The following is a 16,240-nucleotide window of genomic DNA, read 5'->3' on the forward strand; positions in this document are numbered from 1 at the left end:
GCCCACGCACTTTATGCCACCCACATGTCATCGTCCACAGTTAAGGACGGGGGCTTCACCGAGTTTCGTAAATTAAATAATGTCATCACGAATTTATCCGGGATGACGCTACCGGTACGTCTCATTTTATCGTGAGTATTTTCGTGCTTTTTAGTTGAGTACGTCTACCACGATCTTTTCATGTTTTAGTCATTGACAATAATGACAGATGTCATGGAGATACGGACACCGCTAACTACTGTAGGCCAAGCTGGACCGTCTTCCTTCCGCAAGGAATCCGTGGCCAGACCATGGAGCTATAAAAAGGATTGTGCACAAACCCACGTCCACGAGAATATTTTCAAGTAAATGATCGACACCAGGACTTCGAAATGGTAGAAATTTTGTGGTAAAATGCTGTCAATTGGCCATTGGGCATGTTGGGAACTCGCCTTCTGTCTGTGTCTCTGTGTTGATCATGTAAGCCTAACTGAATTGACTTTTGATTGATATCTTACACGTTCTGGCATTGTGGAAGGCAGTTCTTGCAAGTTATTTATAAATGAATCATCACTTTTATGGTTGGTAAGCATGGATGGTGCAAGGATACCAGCCAGTCCTTGATTGTTTTTCCTGATTTAACAACACAGCACTGAACATGATCTGCATGAATAGTGTCCAGTGAGCCTGAGGGGAATTTTTAACATAAAACTTTCAAAGTGGAGCATTCCATAGTTATGGCATTGCACAATTATTACTGCCAATCTAGTACTACTCTAGTAGCAGGAAAGAGCTCCATATACAGACAGCACTCGGTGCTCCTGTGCACAAACTTATGAGACTTAGCCTAGGCCAAAGTCTGAAAAACCAAAGTGTTTTCTATGTAAATGCTTCGAAACTTCCTAAGCTAACTTTCACTTTGTAGGACATTTTCTCACTTTGAGACGGCTGTTAAAACATTTCGAGGGAAAGTTAGTGTTGTCTTTATGGTAGTCTTCCCCAACCGAGATTGTTAGGTTTCACTTTCCACCTTCCCACAAGGCATTATGATACATGTAGCTCAATCCGCACTCATGCTTCTCTGTAAACTGGCATGTCAGGATCGAGTCTGGAACACAGGAATTTTGTTTCTTCTTTACTTTCTATACATGTTTTTCATGTTTATATGGTAGATCCTGTACCCCTGGAGGATTTTTCAAAGGGAAAAATTGTTTTCATGCATATAGTGCATACCTGTCTTATCTGTTGTTTGCATGGATCCTAAGCCTGGAGTTTGTTTTTCATTTTTGGGGCTGTCATTTTTCTGGTCTGCTGCCTGACCTTCCGTAAGGGCATAAGCCAGCTGTTGCAGTGTGAGAAAATTGCATGTACTGGAACATGCACACTTCATGCCTTCACAGTGACATGTCTACAACATGTGTGCACCGGGTACAGTGTACATGTACATATGTTCATGTATATTGTAGGTCTGTATTTGAACTGAACTACACTTTTCGGAGTACATGAACTGTAGTTTGCATATACAGTACATGTACATGTATGTAGGTTACTGTGCGCAAGAGGATTGTTGGTTGGCTGGGAGATTGATAGTGCATGTAACAGGTTTGCTTGTTTGTGTGTTTTTTACTCGGGTGAGGGCTTGGAAATTAAGAGCAACAAATTAAAATTTGAAAGATGACACCAAAATACATGTAGTAGTCCTACATTTATATTGAGCACATGACATGTTATACATGTGTGTAAAGTTGCAGACATACATGTACATGTACTTGCATCACTGGTTACACGTGCATAAATAATTATGATATTAAAATCAGCTACATGGTACCCTTACATACGACGGTAGTTGAATGATAGCTGTGGCACTCCTAAGCTTCAGCTTTCCAGTGAACTACGTGTACACGTATGTGCATGCAGCTGTACATTAATACAAGGGGAACTTAAACTGATCCACACCGTAGAATTCACAAACTGAAAAATCTTTGGACCGCACTGTAACTTGTAAGGGTGATGTTTTGTTGCGTGACACGCGAGGATTTCAGACTCGTTGACTACGGACCTGGCAGTTGCTTTCATGCAGTACGAAATGTCTGGTTTCAAAATGAGGGAAATACAAGGATAAAAACAATGTTTTGCCAATTACCAGGTGCATGTAGTCACATGCAAAATAATAAAGTCACACTTGACTTCAACAAGCTTGATGCGTTTCAATCAAATATAAACCTTTGTATCAGCACAGGGGAGGTTTTAATGAACATCTGTCCAGATGTTGAATGAATTCATTTTTGGTTTTGTGGTAAAGCGCCACCTGTCCTTTCCATTACATTTTTTAATGGGGTTGTTTTAAACCTTTCTCGGTGCAGTTCGTTCAATGAGGATTATTATTGTTGGACAAACCAGACTGCTGTCTGGAGGAGGTGGCATTTTCACAGCTGCCCACTCACACACATGTCCTCATACTTTTTCTGTGCTTGCTTCGTTCTGCCCATACATGTATGTACATGTACATGTACATGTAGAGTGTACATATACAATGTACATGTACATGTACATGTACATGTATTCCTCAAATGCTTGTATCTGTACGCACTGTAGTTTCCCTTTATGGTTGGAGTTACACGTACATGTAGCCCAGGTTGGACGACGTTGCGATTAATGACCAACTTATATCGTGCGGTAATACGCATTTGCACATGCGTGAAATGGGCTTGAAGCTCGGACCACATTCTGTCAGTTATGTTGTCTAGAGCAAGGTCTTTGCTCCATTCAGCCATTAGAAATACGTGGAGACGCGCAGACAATAGACCTAGCTGTATCTTTTGAAGCCTGTTCGGACTTCTTTACGCCCATGGCTCTTCCGCGCATGCGTAAGGGACACTCGGTTACTATGCATTTCGTGCATGTGCAAGTACGCATGCTAGACGAACGTCATGTACACGTAGATCGTTAACGAATCATGATGGAAAGCGTGGAGTTTCGCACAATTTGGGTAATTTCAACACACGATTTATGGAATTCGGGATACAAGGCACTTGTTAGCAACATTTTGAGCTGTCTTTGCCAAGTAAACGTGAGAAAAAACTGTTCAAAAAAATTTCGCATAGTAGGAGGACGTTAGTCACAGTGCAATGTAGACGTCGTCCAACCTGGGCTAGAGTTACATGTATGTGTAGATTAAATTAGCTGTGTGCAGTGATAAAGCTATGTACATGTACGTACAAGTACAAGTAAGGTTATATCCGAATTATTTGACTGTGACTTGACATAACACACGAGTCTTTGGTTTGTGGTCGTTGCTATTACCCATAGTAGAGTCGTGTGTAATATGGAGCCACAGCTGAACTGTTGGACAGAGTGTCCATCACTTGTCCATGAAGTGTGAACCTTGTTAATTAGTACGTCTTCAATATCTTGATTAACCGGTTTCTGGTCTGCTCAGGCCGAAGGATGCTCTCATTAAACTGCTAGACCACTTGTCAGGTGATTGCACATATTGTAATCAACGACGAGAAAGACCGTGATTAATAATTTGACTGATACATGTACGTGCGGGTACTTGCATCTTTATTCAGGTTGGACTTTCCTGTTTTAGCGAGGGAGAAATTTGTTGAATGAATTATTTCAGCACCAAAAAAAAAGAAAAAAGACAGAATGAAATTTTTGGTGCAAAATAACAAGCAATTAAATTTTTTTTTAAAAATGCACGTACAGTATTCATGTATGTTTGTGTGCACATACTCTACATGTACATAGATGTACATGTACATGTCTGCAGAACAGCCACAATAGAAAACTAAAAGAAAGAAATGCAAATTAATACATGTACATGGACAAAGTTACTACATGTACTGTACATACGGCCATGACGGTTGCATGAGATGTTATGCAGAGTCAATTAGAGAAACAAAACTGATTGCTTGAGATTGTGTTGGGAGGATAATGACTGAGGTACAGTACGGTACCGTACCTATGTATATGCACTGTTCTTGCCCACAAATGGCATTCTACCGAGTGGCAATATCAGACTTAAATGCCATCCATGACGTTCCTTTTTTTTCTGACACTTCAATGATGTGCATGAACTGAGCATCTTTGTTTTCTAGAAAGCACAAGCTTTGAAGAAGATGACGTTGGATTGTTTTGATATTCAACACCATTGAATATTTTAAGGATGACCTACAATGTACCGTACACACGAACGCGTACACAACTCAAATTCGCAAAATTCTTGGTGAAGTCAAGAAGAAGACACATAAACTGGTTACCAGGAGTGGCATTCCATGACCTTGTTATGTCTCTGTTTTTCTTCTTGGTTAACACCAGTGTGGCCTACAAATTTGAAGTTGCCAAGTTCCTCTGATTAAAAACACACTAAACAGTCTAAGGTATGGTGCAGTTATGGCAACATTTAGAATAATCTTCTACATGAGTACCGTACCTGTATGTACAAGGAGCAACAGATGCGTCCATTTACACTGCTTGAGGCCCATTAGAGGTGCCACAAATGTTTTTACCGGTATTCGTATATTGTTAGGGGATTGCGATGTATTTGTGTGACTAGATGTGTAGCAACCATTGCTTGTCTGTGCTTATAAAACTCGATCAGACAGATGTTTTGAAGTTGAAAATTGACAGTGTACATGTACATGTAATTTGTCATTCTTGGTGTTTCTTTTTCGCACAAGTTCACCACTTCAATATTCAGTACATACGGAGTGATGGAGGTGATATCATTCAAAAGAATGGAGAGGGGTCGCCTCCAAGCCTGACCTCATGCAACATACTGGTACTATGTAATAGAGCACCGAGACAATAGGATGACGTCACCGGTGGAGTTTCATTGCATAAAATGAGCAGTCGTCGCACTCTGATCCAAACTAGGTCATGGTCATGAAAACAATTGAACCAGCACATCACTTTACTCCCCTCCTGGTTACATGAACCTGTGCGCACAGTCAGACTTCTTACAAGTACAAAATAAAATGTATCATCACTTCTGAGTACATGTACATGTGTGTACACTACTCCAAAACAAGTTAGGGACCACTTTTTATTTTGTAAATGTAAATGTTGTTTATATGAGATATTTTACTGCTGAAAATGTGCATTTGATGTTTTGAAACTTTTTTAAAAGATTTTTTTATTCCAATGAGAACACCATCTAGAAAAAAAAATGAAAGAACTAGACCCTACTCATTGCTTGGAAAAAACTACTAGGTTAGAAAAAAGTGGTCCTTAACTTTTTAAGCAGTACATGTGTGCCGGTATGTGTGTGCGTGTACCAAGTAGATGGTACATGTACATGCATATATTCTTCAGTGAAAAAAAAAATGCAGGTACGTGCATGAACTGAAGTGCTGCTCGATCATTGGAAATATGTTGCCTTGTACCCAGTAACCGTGTCGATTTGAAGTCATACATAATACATACGGACGTGTACGTCACCGGTGGAGTTTCATTGCATAGTTGTTTTTCACTTTTTGAACTTTGTGTAGTAGCTTGTAAAAGTGATCTTAGTCACCAACCTTTCTTTTTTAGAAACATTCACATCACACCTGTGTTTGCATGCCACCGTGCCCTTCATTTTTTTTGTGAATTTGTGAACTGTGTAAACATACACAAGTTTGTATATGAATCCATACTGCAAAGTCATGAAAGTGGATATTCGGCTAAAGAAATAACGATTTCAGAGCAACTACATGTAGTGCTCATGCCGATTAAGGGTTTGGAGCACTAGTTCTGAAAATACGTGTGTGGTTGTGAAAACCATTATTTTGTGTTTTGGAGACTCAGTCAAGAACAGCTTCAATGGGGCTGTTTGACCTTTGAAACTTAATGAACTGGAATGTTGATAAATAGGATATGAGTTTTAGGGTCAGGACCAGTTTTGAAAATCATCCTGGTGGTACATGTATGCTGAAGTTCCTTTCATATTTGCTTTCTACTTGTAGATAATGTGCTGGCATTGATTTCCTGTCGGACCTGGTGTTGTGTCTATCACTGCGTCTGCCATGGGGCTCGTCAGCAGTTGCTGCGGCCGGCGTCCCAACAAGAGGCGCCTGCACAGTCCCAATGAGAGGGTAGCCTACAAGAAGGGCAAGCAAGGGGTTAGCGCCTCCTACAATGCCCAGGAGTTTGACATGACATTCAACTTGATGAATATCAACGAGGCCACAGAGGAGGAGCTGATGACCTTGCACGGGGTGACGCGAAACATCGCCAGGAACATCATCTCATACCGGCACCACATCGGGGGCTTCAGGAAACCGGAAGATCTGGTGCTAGTGTCGGGCGTCGGCGCCACCAAACTGGAAGCCTTTCGGACAGAAGTCTACTGCGGCCCTTATGCCGTCACCTCCCACTTCGACAAAGTCCCAAGTCGAACCTCCTACCACCGGGTCAACTCAAAGGTCTCCTTTGAGAATAAAGTCAACGTGAACACAGCCTCAGTCCCTGTGCTGGCCAAGGTGCCGAACGTGGGCCAGGAGTTTGCTGAGGTCATCGTGCAGCACCGTGAAGAGCATGGGCCCTTCCAGTACCTGACGGACGTGGGCAAGATCCCCCAGGTGGGCGCGTACCGGTTTGAGCTAATGCGCAACCACCTGCTGATTGGTGAGAGCTCGGAGAGCACCGTGTCCACGCCCTCCTTCCTAGAAATGCGCAAGCTGCTGCACTCGGAGGAGGCGGAGGATGCTGGCGAGGCACCGCTGTCGACTGCCATGGTCTCCCTTAACAAGACGCTTGCCACCCAGGCAACGCAGACCGACCAGATCTTCTTGCCGCTGATCATGACATCAGCGGAGGCCTGGGCTCGGCCAGTAGTTGACCTGCCATCAGCTGAGGCCGCTAACAGGAGGAGCAAGGTCAGAATAGGTACCTGGAACCTCCAGCAATTCAGCAAGGAGAAGGCTGAAAACCTTGGTGTGAAAGAAGTCGTTTGTATGACCATATTGGAAAACAGGTAAGGGCTGTCCGGAATTTATTTCAGCCTGAGAAAAAGGGAAAAAAAGCCTGCATAATCATGAAGGGGAACATCTAATGAAGCGTTGTTCAGGTGCAAGTCACATAATTGCTGATATGTAAATTTTACGGTTGTCCATGTACGGTACATGTAACTCTGTGAAACAAAACATTTTCGCTTGTACCCAACACCAACTGACACACGTTTGGGTAGATTATACAAATGCTTGGAAACATAATAGAGTTGAGTATTAAAGGGAGTGGGTCAAACCTTGTCCTAAAGCTTCAATTGCAACTAATGTCTAAGGAGAACAAATTCATAAAATCCTCTCTGAGTTTACTGACACACACTCTGGGCATGGACAAACATGATGTATACATCGTCGGTGTTTTCACGAAGTGACAAAAACCTCAAAATTTTGCCGAACGGACAATCCGAGATAAACGTGTTTGAAACTACCACTTTTATGTTACGGATTGAGGATTTCTTTTTACAAAGTCATGAAATGTTAGACTTAGAAAATGCTAATCCAGATTTATTTCTGGATACATTGTCTTAATTAACCCTAACCTTCCCCAACCACACAGAATTAAACAGTAGTAAAGTGTTTAATTCTGTGGGGATAGGTCTGGTAGGCCCAGACAGCTGCCTCTTCCATCGGGTTTGGCGTACCTCAGAAAAACTAAGTCCAACAGCCTCTGTGCATAAAGTCCCATGTGGATGTTTAACTTTGTGTGAATGGGGAAGGTGAGTTCCAGCAACCCTTGGGCAGTTAGGGTTAAAGAACAATTCATTAATAAAAACTAATAAAAGTTTTTTTACTTTGTGAAAACAGAAAAACCCGGAGGTGTTTATTTTTTTCCTATTCCGTTACACACACTTTTGTCACTTTGTGAAAAAGATGTGCCCTCGGAGAAAATTGTAAAATTTCATTACATTCCAACAAGCCCGCAGGTGTTTATTTACCGGTACAACATCGTGTGCACGCATGTGTACACACCCAAACTCGTGCAGGGATTGTGTACATGTATATTGTCTCCATTTTTACCCTGCAAATAGTGTGACTTTTTGTCACTTCGTAAAAACAGAGAAACATAGAGACTAAGCTTTTTGTTAGTTGTTCGTTTACAGTTACATGTACTAGGAAAGTAAACAACATTTTCCTTTCAAACTCTCCAAATTTGCCGTTTGTATCAAATGAAGTAAAATGTTAGGAAAATCTCCAGACCAAAAAATTTTTGATTTTCCGGGTTTTTGTCACTTCATGAAAACACCGAGAACATGTGTTTATGTACGAGTATTCAAAAGGATTTGAATACTTTTGTCTTAAAAAGGGCACTTCACGGTGTCTCATCCGGCCACCTACCCCCACCTTTCCTGAGTAAAGGCAAAAACAACTTCGGGCAGGCAGTTTTTGTGTGTTCAAAATTGACAAGGCCCCGTTCTTGCGCTAATCTATAATACTGGCAAACAAGTGTTTGACACATCTCTTTCCAAAATGCTGGATGCAGTAGAAATAAGGGCCTCGGATAGCACCCAGGGGTGTCAATCTCAGAAGTATTCCTGGGAGAGGACAGGCAGTTTTTTAACCTTGGCTGGGAAGGGATTGGTGGATATTGCATATATACATGTATGAAACCTGGCACTTGGGGACAATTTCTGACAGTCATAAAAAATTGGATGCCATTCTTATATATCTGGAATAGTACCACTTTTTGGGGGGTGAGGGGGAAATACTTACTTTCTGGTGGAATCTCATATTTCTACTCGGGAATGTCGAAACAAATTTTTTTTTTCCATCAAAATCTGGGTGGGGGGAGGGGGCTGGACAACCTCTGCAGATGATTTGGTACGGAAAGACCCACTGTGTTACGTTAGGCTTTAGATGACTAATTTCTGATCACATTGCATTCATAGTATGTGAAATATGTGGAACATCTTCTTCTCCAGGTTGAGCGTGGTGGCCTTTCAGGAGATTGCCAACCGAGATGCCTTAGCTGTGGTGAGTAAACGATGGAGTTGAAAAAAAATCAGATGTCAAGCAGACAGCTGTTTTGATTTGTGGTCTTTCCAGCAGTGCAATTTTTTGAATATACAAGCCTTCAAAATGCTGTCTGATTTAACCCGTTTTCAATGTCTATTTCACTATTTTAAATGTATTTTGCTGCCTTTGTTGGTTTTTGTGCTAATGAGTATGTTTCTGCATGTATTTTATGTTATGAGTACAGGTATACATGTATGTCTTGGTATGTACATGTACATGTATTCATCTGCAAAAATGTGATGTCATCTATGGAAGGAAGCCTCAATGTATATTGGTTTTTGTAAAGTTGTGGGCATGGACCAGTTTTTTAAAAAAAATGAGGGATATGCTCAGATACAGTGGGATGATGTATGAAATTGGAGGATGCGTGAGTAATGCTGATTGGCTTTCAGGCAAATTGGATGCCAGTGAGAGGGTTGATGAATGTCTGAATGTCATCCCATGTACTGCTGAACACTGTAAACTCCATTTGGTGGGCATGTGGTTTATGTGTGAAACAAACAAAAACAGCAAGTATAGGATTTCAGTGGCAAGCTTTCAGATTGGTGAATATAAGGATGTTGACACTGAGCATGTACATATACAACATGTATGTACATGTATGTACATGTACATGCATGTTATTTTCATGTATGGTATTTTGATCTGGTTTGTGTTTACATGTACAAATCGGTCTGTGTATGTTCATGTATAAACAAACAGGAGGATGCTTGTTAAGCTGGCTTGGTTGCAGAACAAACTCAGGGTGCGAAGGTCACCATTGTAATAACCACTGACCTTTGAGGGTCAGTTAGATGAAGGTGAGGTCAGAAATCAAAGTCTTTAATGAGCCCTTTCGTTGTGCTTTCCTGAAACCGAAGGTCCATTGCAGGCAATGATTTAATGACAAAGTTTAATCATTAAACGAGCTTAGCATTCTGTCATTTTTTCATACGTGTATGTTTTAAAAACTCTAGTTTTGACCTAGTGACCACCAAAATTTATTTGAGAAACAATCCTGTGGATAAGGTGTTCAGTCCTCTCTTGACTGGTTATGACATGCAGAGCCCACCCCATCTCCCCCCCCCCCCCCCCCGTTTTGAGGATCCTGCTTGTACTAGTATTCAACTACACACAGCTCCAAAATAACACAGAAGTGATGATACACCAGTGGTCTTATGATCACACATTGCAGCTGTCGGATCAACCTATCTTTCACAGAATTAGTAACAATTTCATTGACACAGTAGTGATCAGCCTGGCCAAAGGTTGCTTGCCAAATACATGTATGCGTACATCTTATATGGCTAGATAGTTTCTTGCACCCTGTCAGTTACCTGTCGACGTAAACATACTGTACGTGTGCACTAAGGTATTTAGCCATTTCTTGTACCAGAAAAAGATCATAAGCCTTAAACAAAATGACTCACACGTGAGTGTACATGTATCATGGACATGTACATGTCCATACCAGCATATACAGTGTACATGTACATGTAATCTAAGGAATTTGTTTTTTTGCTAAAGTAGGAAGACAGCATGGTCAAGGATTGGCTTATGAGGTCGATAACAGTAACCTTTGCTCTGTCACGATTTATCTTTTTTCTTCTCAGTCAACACCATGCGTCAGGCAAATTGCATTTGTGGTAGGTCAATAGGTGATTGGAACGAGCTAATTGAGCGCGCTCAATGGGACGAATGTGGTTGTTGAGAAATAACCCGCGAGATGGGTTGTTTTCTTTGGGATGCCGATCTTCTGACAGCTGTCGCACAGCAGGAGATAAATTGCGATTGATTCTCAGGTGGATTGCCATTTCGATCTGCCGCAGAGGGCCCCTGACAACAGTGCAGAGGTGCAAATGTAATTGTCTGATAAATGAGTTCCCTGCCTCAGTAAATTGCCGTTTCAATTCAATGGCCCTTCATTTCATTGGCACTTCATTTGAATCAGCAGACGGAAGCTTGCTACCAGGATTCCAGCTCCAAATTACAGAAACGTGTAACGACCAAAGTTTAATTTACATGTATATAATGGGTTTTGCCCTTGCCCAGCGCATACATTAATAGACACTGTATGCTTAGTGCTTGTCCGAGAGCTTGCGAAAAATGAAGTCACAAGCTTACTCGGGTGGAACTGGAACCCATGACCTCCTGCTTACTAGTGCAGACGTCTTAACCACTCGACAACCGAGCTTGCCGGGGTCAGTTGGTCTTTCCAAGTCAGGTGAAGAAGCGGGTACTGCGAACTATTTTCAAGATGTATATTTTGCATTGGGGAGATTCCATTTTAATACATAATGGGTTTTGCCTTTGCCCAACGCATACATTAATAAACACTGTATGCTCAGTGCTAGCTCGGTGGTCGAGTGGTTAAGACGTCTGGACTAGTAAGCAGGAGGTCATGGGTTCGAGACCCAACTGAGAAAGCTTGTGACTTCTTTTTCGCAAGCTCTCGGACAAACACCGAGCATACTGTGTTTATTAATGTATGCATTGGGCAAATGGCAGATATTTGCCATTTTGGTTGTCATGGTGACTAACAACTGCAGCCAAAAGAGTAGGATGTGGACCCCATGTCGTTCTTGCTGTTTCTTGTCTTTGCGAGAGAAAATGTCACTAAGATCGACATTTGTCACTTTTGTTGCTTTCACATAAAATGATGGAGTTGTTTGGACTACAAAAGTTTTGGAACATGGTTGCTATTGGGATCAAAAACGCTACAGGGAGCAAATTTTGTCCCCGCACTTGGTCCTGACTTTAATTTTGTAATGAGGAAGTGTTCCCTTGACATGCAAATGGCCTGGACAGGTGTTCTCATGTATAAAATGTACATGTGTATTCATAAATACCTTGGGACAGTTTTTCTATTTCTATTGGTTGAAACGCGTCGCATGACCGTGTATTAATATGTTATAATGCTTGCTGAGAAGTGATAATGCTCGCTGCATAAATCACATGGATACGGGTCTGATTGGTCAGGAGTCTGTATGCACGCGCACGCTAAGCTCATTGAAGGGGATTCTGTTGGACAACTTTCGAAAGGAACATGTACCATAAAATAGCCGGTTTTGTTCTGGAAAATGAAAGTAAAGATTAGAACAAAATTTTTGGAAATCCATCATATTGACTTCTTTTGACTCTCTGAATAAAAAGGTACCAGTTATGAATGGGAATAAATATGTGCTTTAAGACTTTGCTCTGGAGAACAAATGCTGATAATGCCCTTGCCTGCAGCTTGGGCATCAATCGCATCTATTCCTCTGAGCCGGTCTTAAATGCACGTTAAAAATGGCTGAGCACATACTGTATTTATTCCCTTATTTGTTGCTCTGACAGGATTTTGTGTATCTGTCCTTTGTCTTAAAAAACATTATGGGCAACAATTTCTCAATAAGGTTTTGAACTTACAATTTAATTTTCCTAAAACATTACAGTTAATATTAAAAAAATGTGATTGATGAAAGAAAAAGAAGTCTGAACTTGTGCAAAAATTGTCATGTGTTTCATGTACCTTCAAAGTGAAAAGTAAAGGCAAAATACAAACAAGAAACGAAAGCACTTGTACAGTAGCCCTAACACTCTCAAATCCTCTGATTTCAATATGATTTTACATACACCCAAGGGGATTACTTGTTTGATGCTTGTGTGGCGATTGTTTGATCCAGTCCATAAAGTCTTGGCCTACATATACAGGCAGTTTTAAGATTACCAGCAACTTTGCGTATTCTGAACCTTCATTTATATTCACTGCAGTAAAACGGTCGCTGAAATTATAAATTTTTATTCTAATAAGAGGGTAGGGGGATTTATAGACAAACCTGGATTGCAATACTAATATCTGTGGCAAGTTGGGCCATTTTGGCATAGGAAATGAATCGGAAAATTTCACGAGACCCACCAGTCTATGCAGCCATTGCATAAGTCTCACCAAAGCCATACATGTGTGCTTCCACATTCCTTGTACTTGTATCCATATCTCAAGTTTGTGTCATATATATTATTTCGGTAATCCACGTACGTGTAACAGTTGTAAAAATCAAACAGAAATGCCATTAACCACATGCTGCCCGGTGCTTTTAAAAATGAAGTGCACACATACGGGCGATTTTCAAGATTTTCAGTTTTCAAAATTCTTCAAAAATTCATCCTTTCATTTAATGGGCATTTACACCCACATGAATGACTTGTTGGTGGCTTCTCTAAGCTGACAGGTCATGCTTTTAAACCCTTTTCTTAATCAGCCTTTAGAAACTCAATTGACCAGACAGGATTGCTTTCAAACTGTTGACTTTAACAGAGCAGGTCCCTATCTCGTCTAATTATTTCTTTTGTGTGTTGTTGAATTTGTCGAAGTTCGGCAAAGTTGATCATGACTCCCAGACCTACAGGTACGTGACTCTGTCGGCTCATTGTGTACAGAGTGGTATGTGTTTACATGAAGGCAAAGGTCACGGGAATTCCCATGTCTGTCATGAGAACGGACTTTGATGATACATGTACTTATGCCCATAAAAACAAACTACATGTACATGTACCGGTATGTGTGTGTGTGCTGTACGAGCCTACATCTACATGTACATGTACCTCGCGCATAAAACACTCTTATCAAAGTCTCATTTGAACTGTAAATCTCTTGATTATGGATCTCATGGTGCTTGTAATAAGGATAAAAAGAACGAACACATTTTTCCTTCATCTGTTCATAGGCACCCACTTCCCATTGAATAGAGATACCGGTACACGTACAGTATTAGAAGAGAAGTAAGTCAGGTAAAATGACTTGCTCAGGGACATGTGCACCTGCTTCATCTGTTAATTTCAACTCCACATTTTGGCATGAAGCGTGCATGAACCTGCGTATGTGTTCCCACTGGCGGGGTATCTTCTCTTTCTAAAAATAATCCCGCTTGTTTTCCTTGGTGGAGCTGACAACTTTGCATGTGATGTAATGCTTATGGAAAATATAAACCAAAAGAATCCACTGTTGGTTGTTTGTAAAAAGGCTTTTGGAGGATTCAGGGAAGTTTTCCTGGCAAGAATTCGAGAGGAGCTAGTACATGTACCGCTATTAGGGTGGAAAAAGAAGTTACACCTTTTCCTTGACATTTCTATTGACAGGAAAACTCTGTTTTGATTTTGTACCTACTAGACACATTATAGCAATATAGAGAACGAATTTTTTTTACCAACATATATTATGGATGCATAATTTCTGCCAATGTTGCACTGTTATCTCTTCAGCTGAAAGTTGAGTTGTCTTTTCCCATTGTCTGCAGATATGTGCCGAGTTGAATGACCCAACGTTGGCCGTTGTCCGCAACTGGCCGAGCCCGCGGGGCGTCTGGAAATGTGTGACCTCAGAATCATCAGGGAGGATGTTCCAGGTAGGCCCTATAATTAGACATCCATGCTCACGATTCAGGTTCACAAGTTAATGGGTTCACCAAGAATAATTGGAGCAGGTTTTGTGGACACAAGTTTTCTTTTGGTAGAAAATCTGAAGCAGAAATAATTATTACAGATGAAATTGTACATTTCAGGGTGTGGAGTATAACGGTTTCCTGTGGAACACGTCAGACGGTGTGACCCTCTCGGAGTGTGCGCTCTTGCGGGCTCCGAAGAGACGAGGCACCAACGGCAAACATTTTGCCCGCATGCCCTTCCTGGGCTACTTTAAGCTGCGGGAACTGGACGTGGTCCTCATTTCGGTTCACCTGAAATTCCCTGGGTTGAATAACAGCTCCAAAGGCAAACTAGAGGTAAGCAAAGTGGGACTGGTTCCCACAAAATGAGTCTTAGGGATTTACTTTTGCTGGTCAACTTTTCGCATGCTTCACAAAGGCATTTGTCATATGTGACGCTGCTGATGTTTGCTTTTGGACACTTTTTCTTTTTAACATGGCTGTTATCGTTGACCTTTCTGTTTGAATTTCAGGAAGAAATTAACCAATTATCACTTCTGAGTAATGCCATAGAAGAACAACTTCCAGGTGAGACTTAGTGATTTCTGAGAAGTACAGTTACTGTACCTCTCGAATTGTTCAAATGTTGGTCAAGTGGTCAGCTTGGACCAGGGTTCTTGAGACTTGACTTGGCTAATGAGAAATGAAGATTGTTGACTTGAGATCTGACCGCATTGATTAAATAATAACATCTGTCTGACCGCGGACTTGTTACCAGCATGGAGACTTAAACAGAATGATGGGAGACAGATCAGAATGACTGAGGACATGAATAGAAAAAATCAGGACTTACCAGAGTTACTGAAGATTTGACCAACCTGAATGAGGACAACCAGAGTGATTGAGTGACTAGAGTCACCTGAATTATTACCAGAGTGACCAGAAGTGTGACGACAGAATCTTAAGACATGACCAGAGGACTTCATCAGGTGACCTTGGACTGGACTAAAGCAACAGAGGACTTAAACCAGCATGGCATGTGTCTTGAGCAATGTGGTATGATAACGATCAGTGTGACTTGAGACTTTTGACAAAATAACTCAAGAAGACTTAACCAGAGTGACTTGAGACTTTATCAGAGTGATTGACTCAAATTTGACTTCAAAAGAGTTGACATTTTGAAACAAATTATGCCGTCAGACGAGAATGACATCCTGATCGTGGGTGACTTCAATAGCGCCCCCTCTGCTCCGGACTTCAAGGCGCTGAGAAAGGCCAGCTTCAGCCATGCCATCGCCGACGACCACTTCACCAACATCAGTATCAAGAACCCAGAGGGCTCTCACTGCTGTGACAACGTGTGGTTCAGCCGAAGCCTGGACAAGATCCACACTGGTGAGTCAGCACATCCTGTCTGAATCGTCCATTACTGTTTGGCTTTGTGCACTGTTTGTTGAGGGCGCTGTTCGGCTGATATGGACCATGTTTGAAATACTTGTTTGTTGGTCAGTGGCATCCATCAACTTATGTTATTTCTGGCCACATTACTTTTCTTGGTGAATAATACTTTGGGTTTGCATTGGGATATGCCCACGAAAAGGTCCCTTTTTTGTGCATATTTAATACCATGTTTTCGTTAATTACACAATTCCCACAAAGACCAGTGATTAAAACATTCTTCCTGTATTCTCCATCGACATTGCCAACAGTGGAATGAAAAACACTGCAATCCATCAGTGTCCTTTGAGGGTAAAAGAGTCATTATGTATGGAACGGTGTAAATGGATTGAATTTTGGTTGAAACGTATTTCGTTGGCCTGTTCCTACACATCGCCATATGCGTAAAAGCATTGAGGCATGGCAAGTTCATGTTCC

The 16,240-nt window shown here is 41.4% G+C and overlaps 1 protein-coding gene across 4 annotated transcripts in view; it reads left to right on the top strand.

The window, feature by feature from the left end:
• The window catches only part of eepd1 (endonuclease/exonuclease/phosphatase family domain containing 1), a 25,504-nt gene continuing 9,264 nt past the window's right edge, over nt 1-16,240 (top strand). For 2 of the 4 annotated variants that reach the window (XM_022224587.2, XM_022224584.2), the window contains exons 1-7: nt 1-131; nt 5,931-6,940; nt 8,891-8,942; nt 14,240-14,347; nt 14,504-14,722; nt 14,899-14,953; nt 15,566-15,760. In XM_022224587.2, coding sequence (XP_022080279.2) covers nt 5,991-6,940; nt 8,891-8,942; nt 14,240-14,347; nt 14,504-14,722; nt 14,899-14,953; nt 15,566-15,760 — 1,579 coding nt within the window. In that variant the 5' untranslated portion in view covers nt 1-131; nt 5,931-5,990. Of the gene's footprint in view, nt 132-168; nt 460-5,930; nt 6,941-8,890; nt 8,943-14,239; nt 14,348-14,503; nt 14,723-14,898; nt 14,954-15,565; nt 15,761-16,240 lie in introns of those variants that run through there. The other 2 variants (XM_022224585.2, XM_087137687.1) reach the window with 2 other exon arrangements.

Source organism: Acanthaster planci, linkage group LG06 (genome assembly GCF_054643075.1).
Source record: "Acanthaster planci isolate LZ-2023a linkage group LG06, COTS_SCS, whole genome shotgun sequence".
Lineage (NCBI taxonomy): Eukaryota > Metazoa > Echinodermata > Asteroidea > Valvatida > Acanthasteridae > Acanthaster > Acanthaster planci.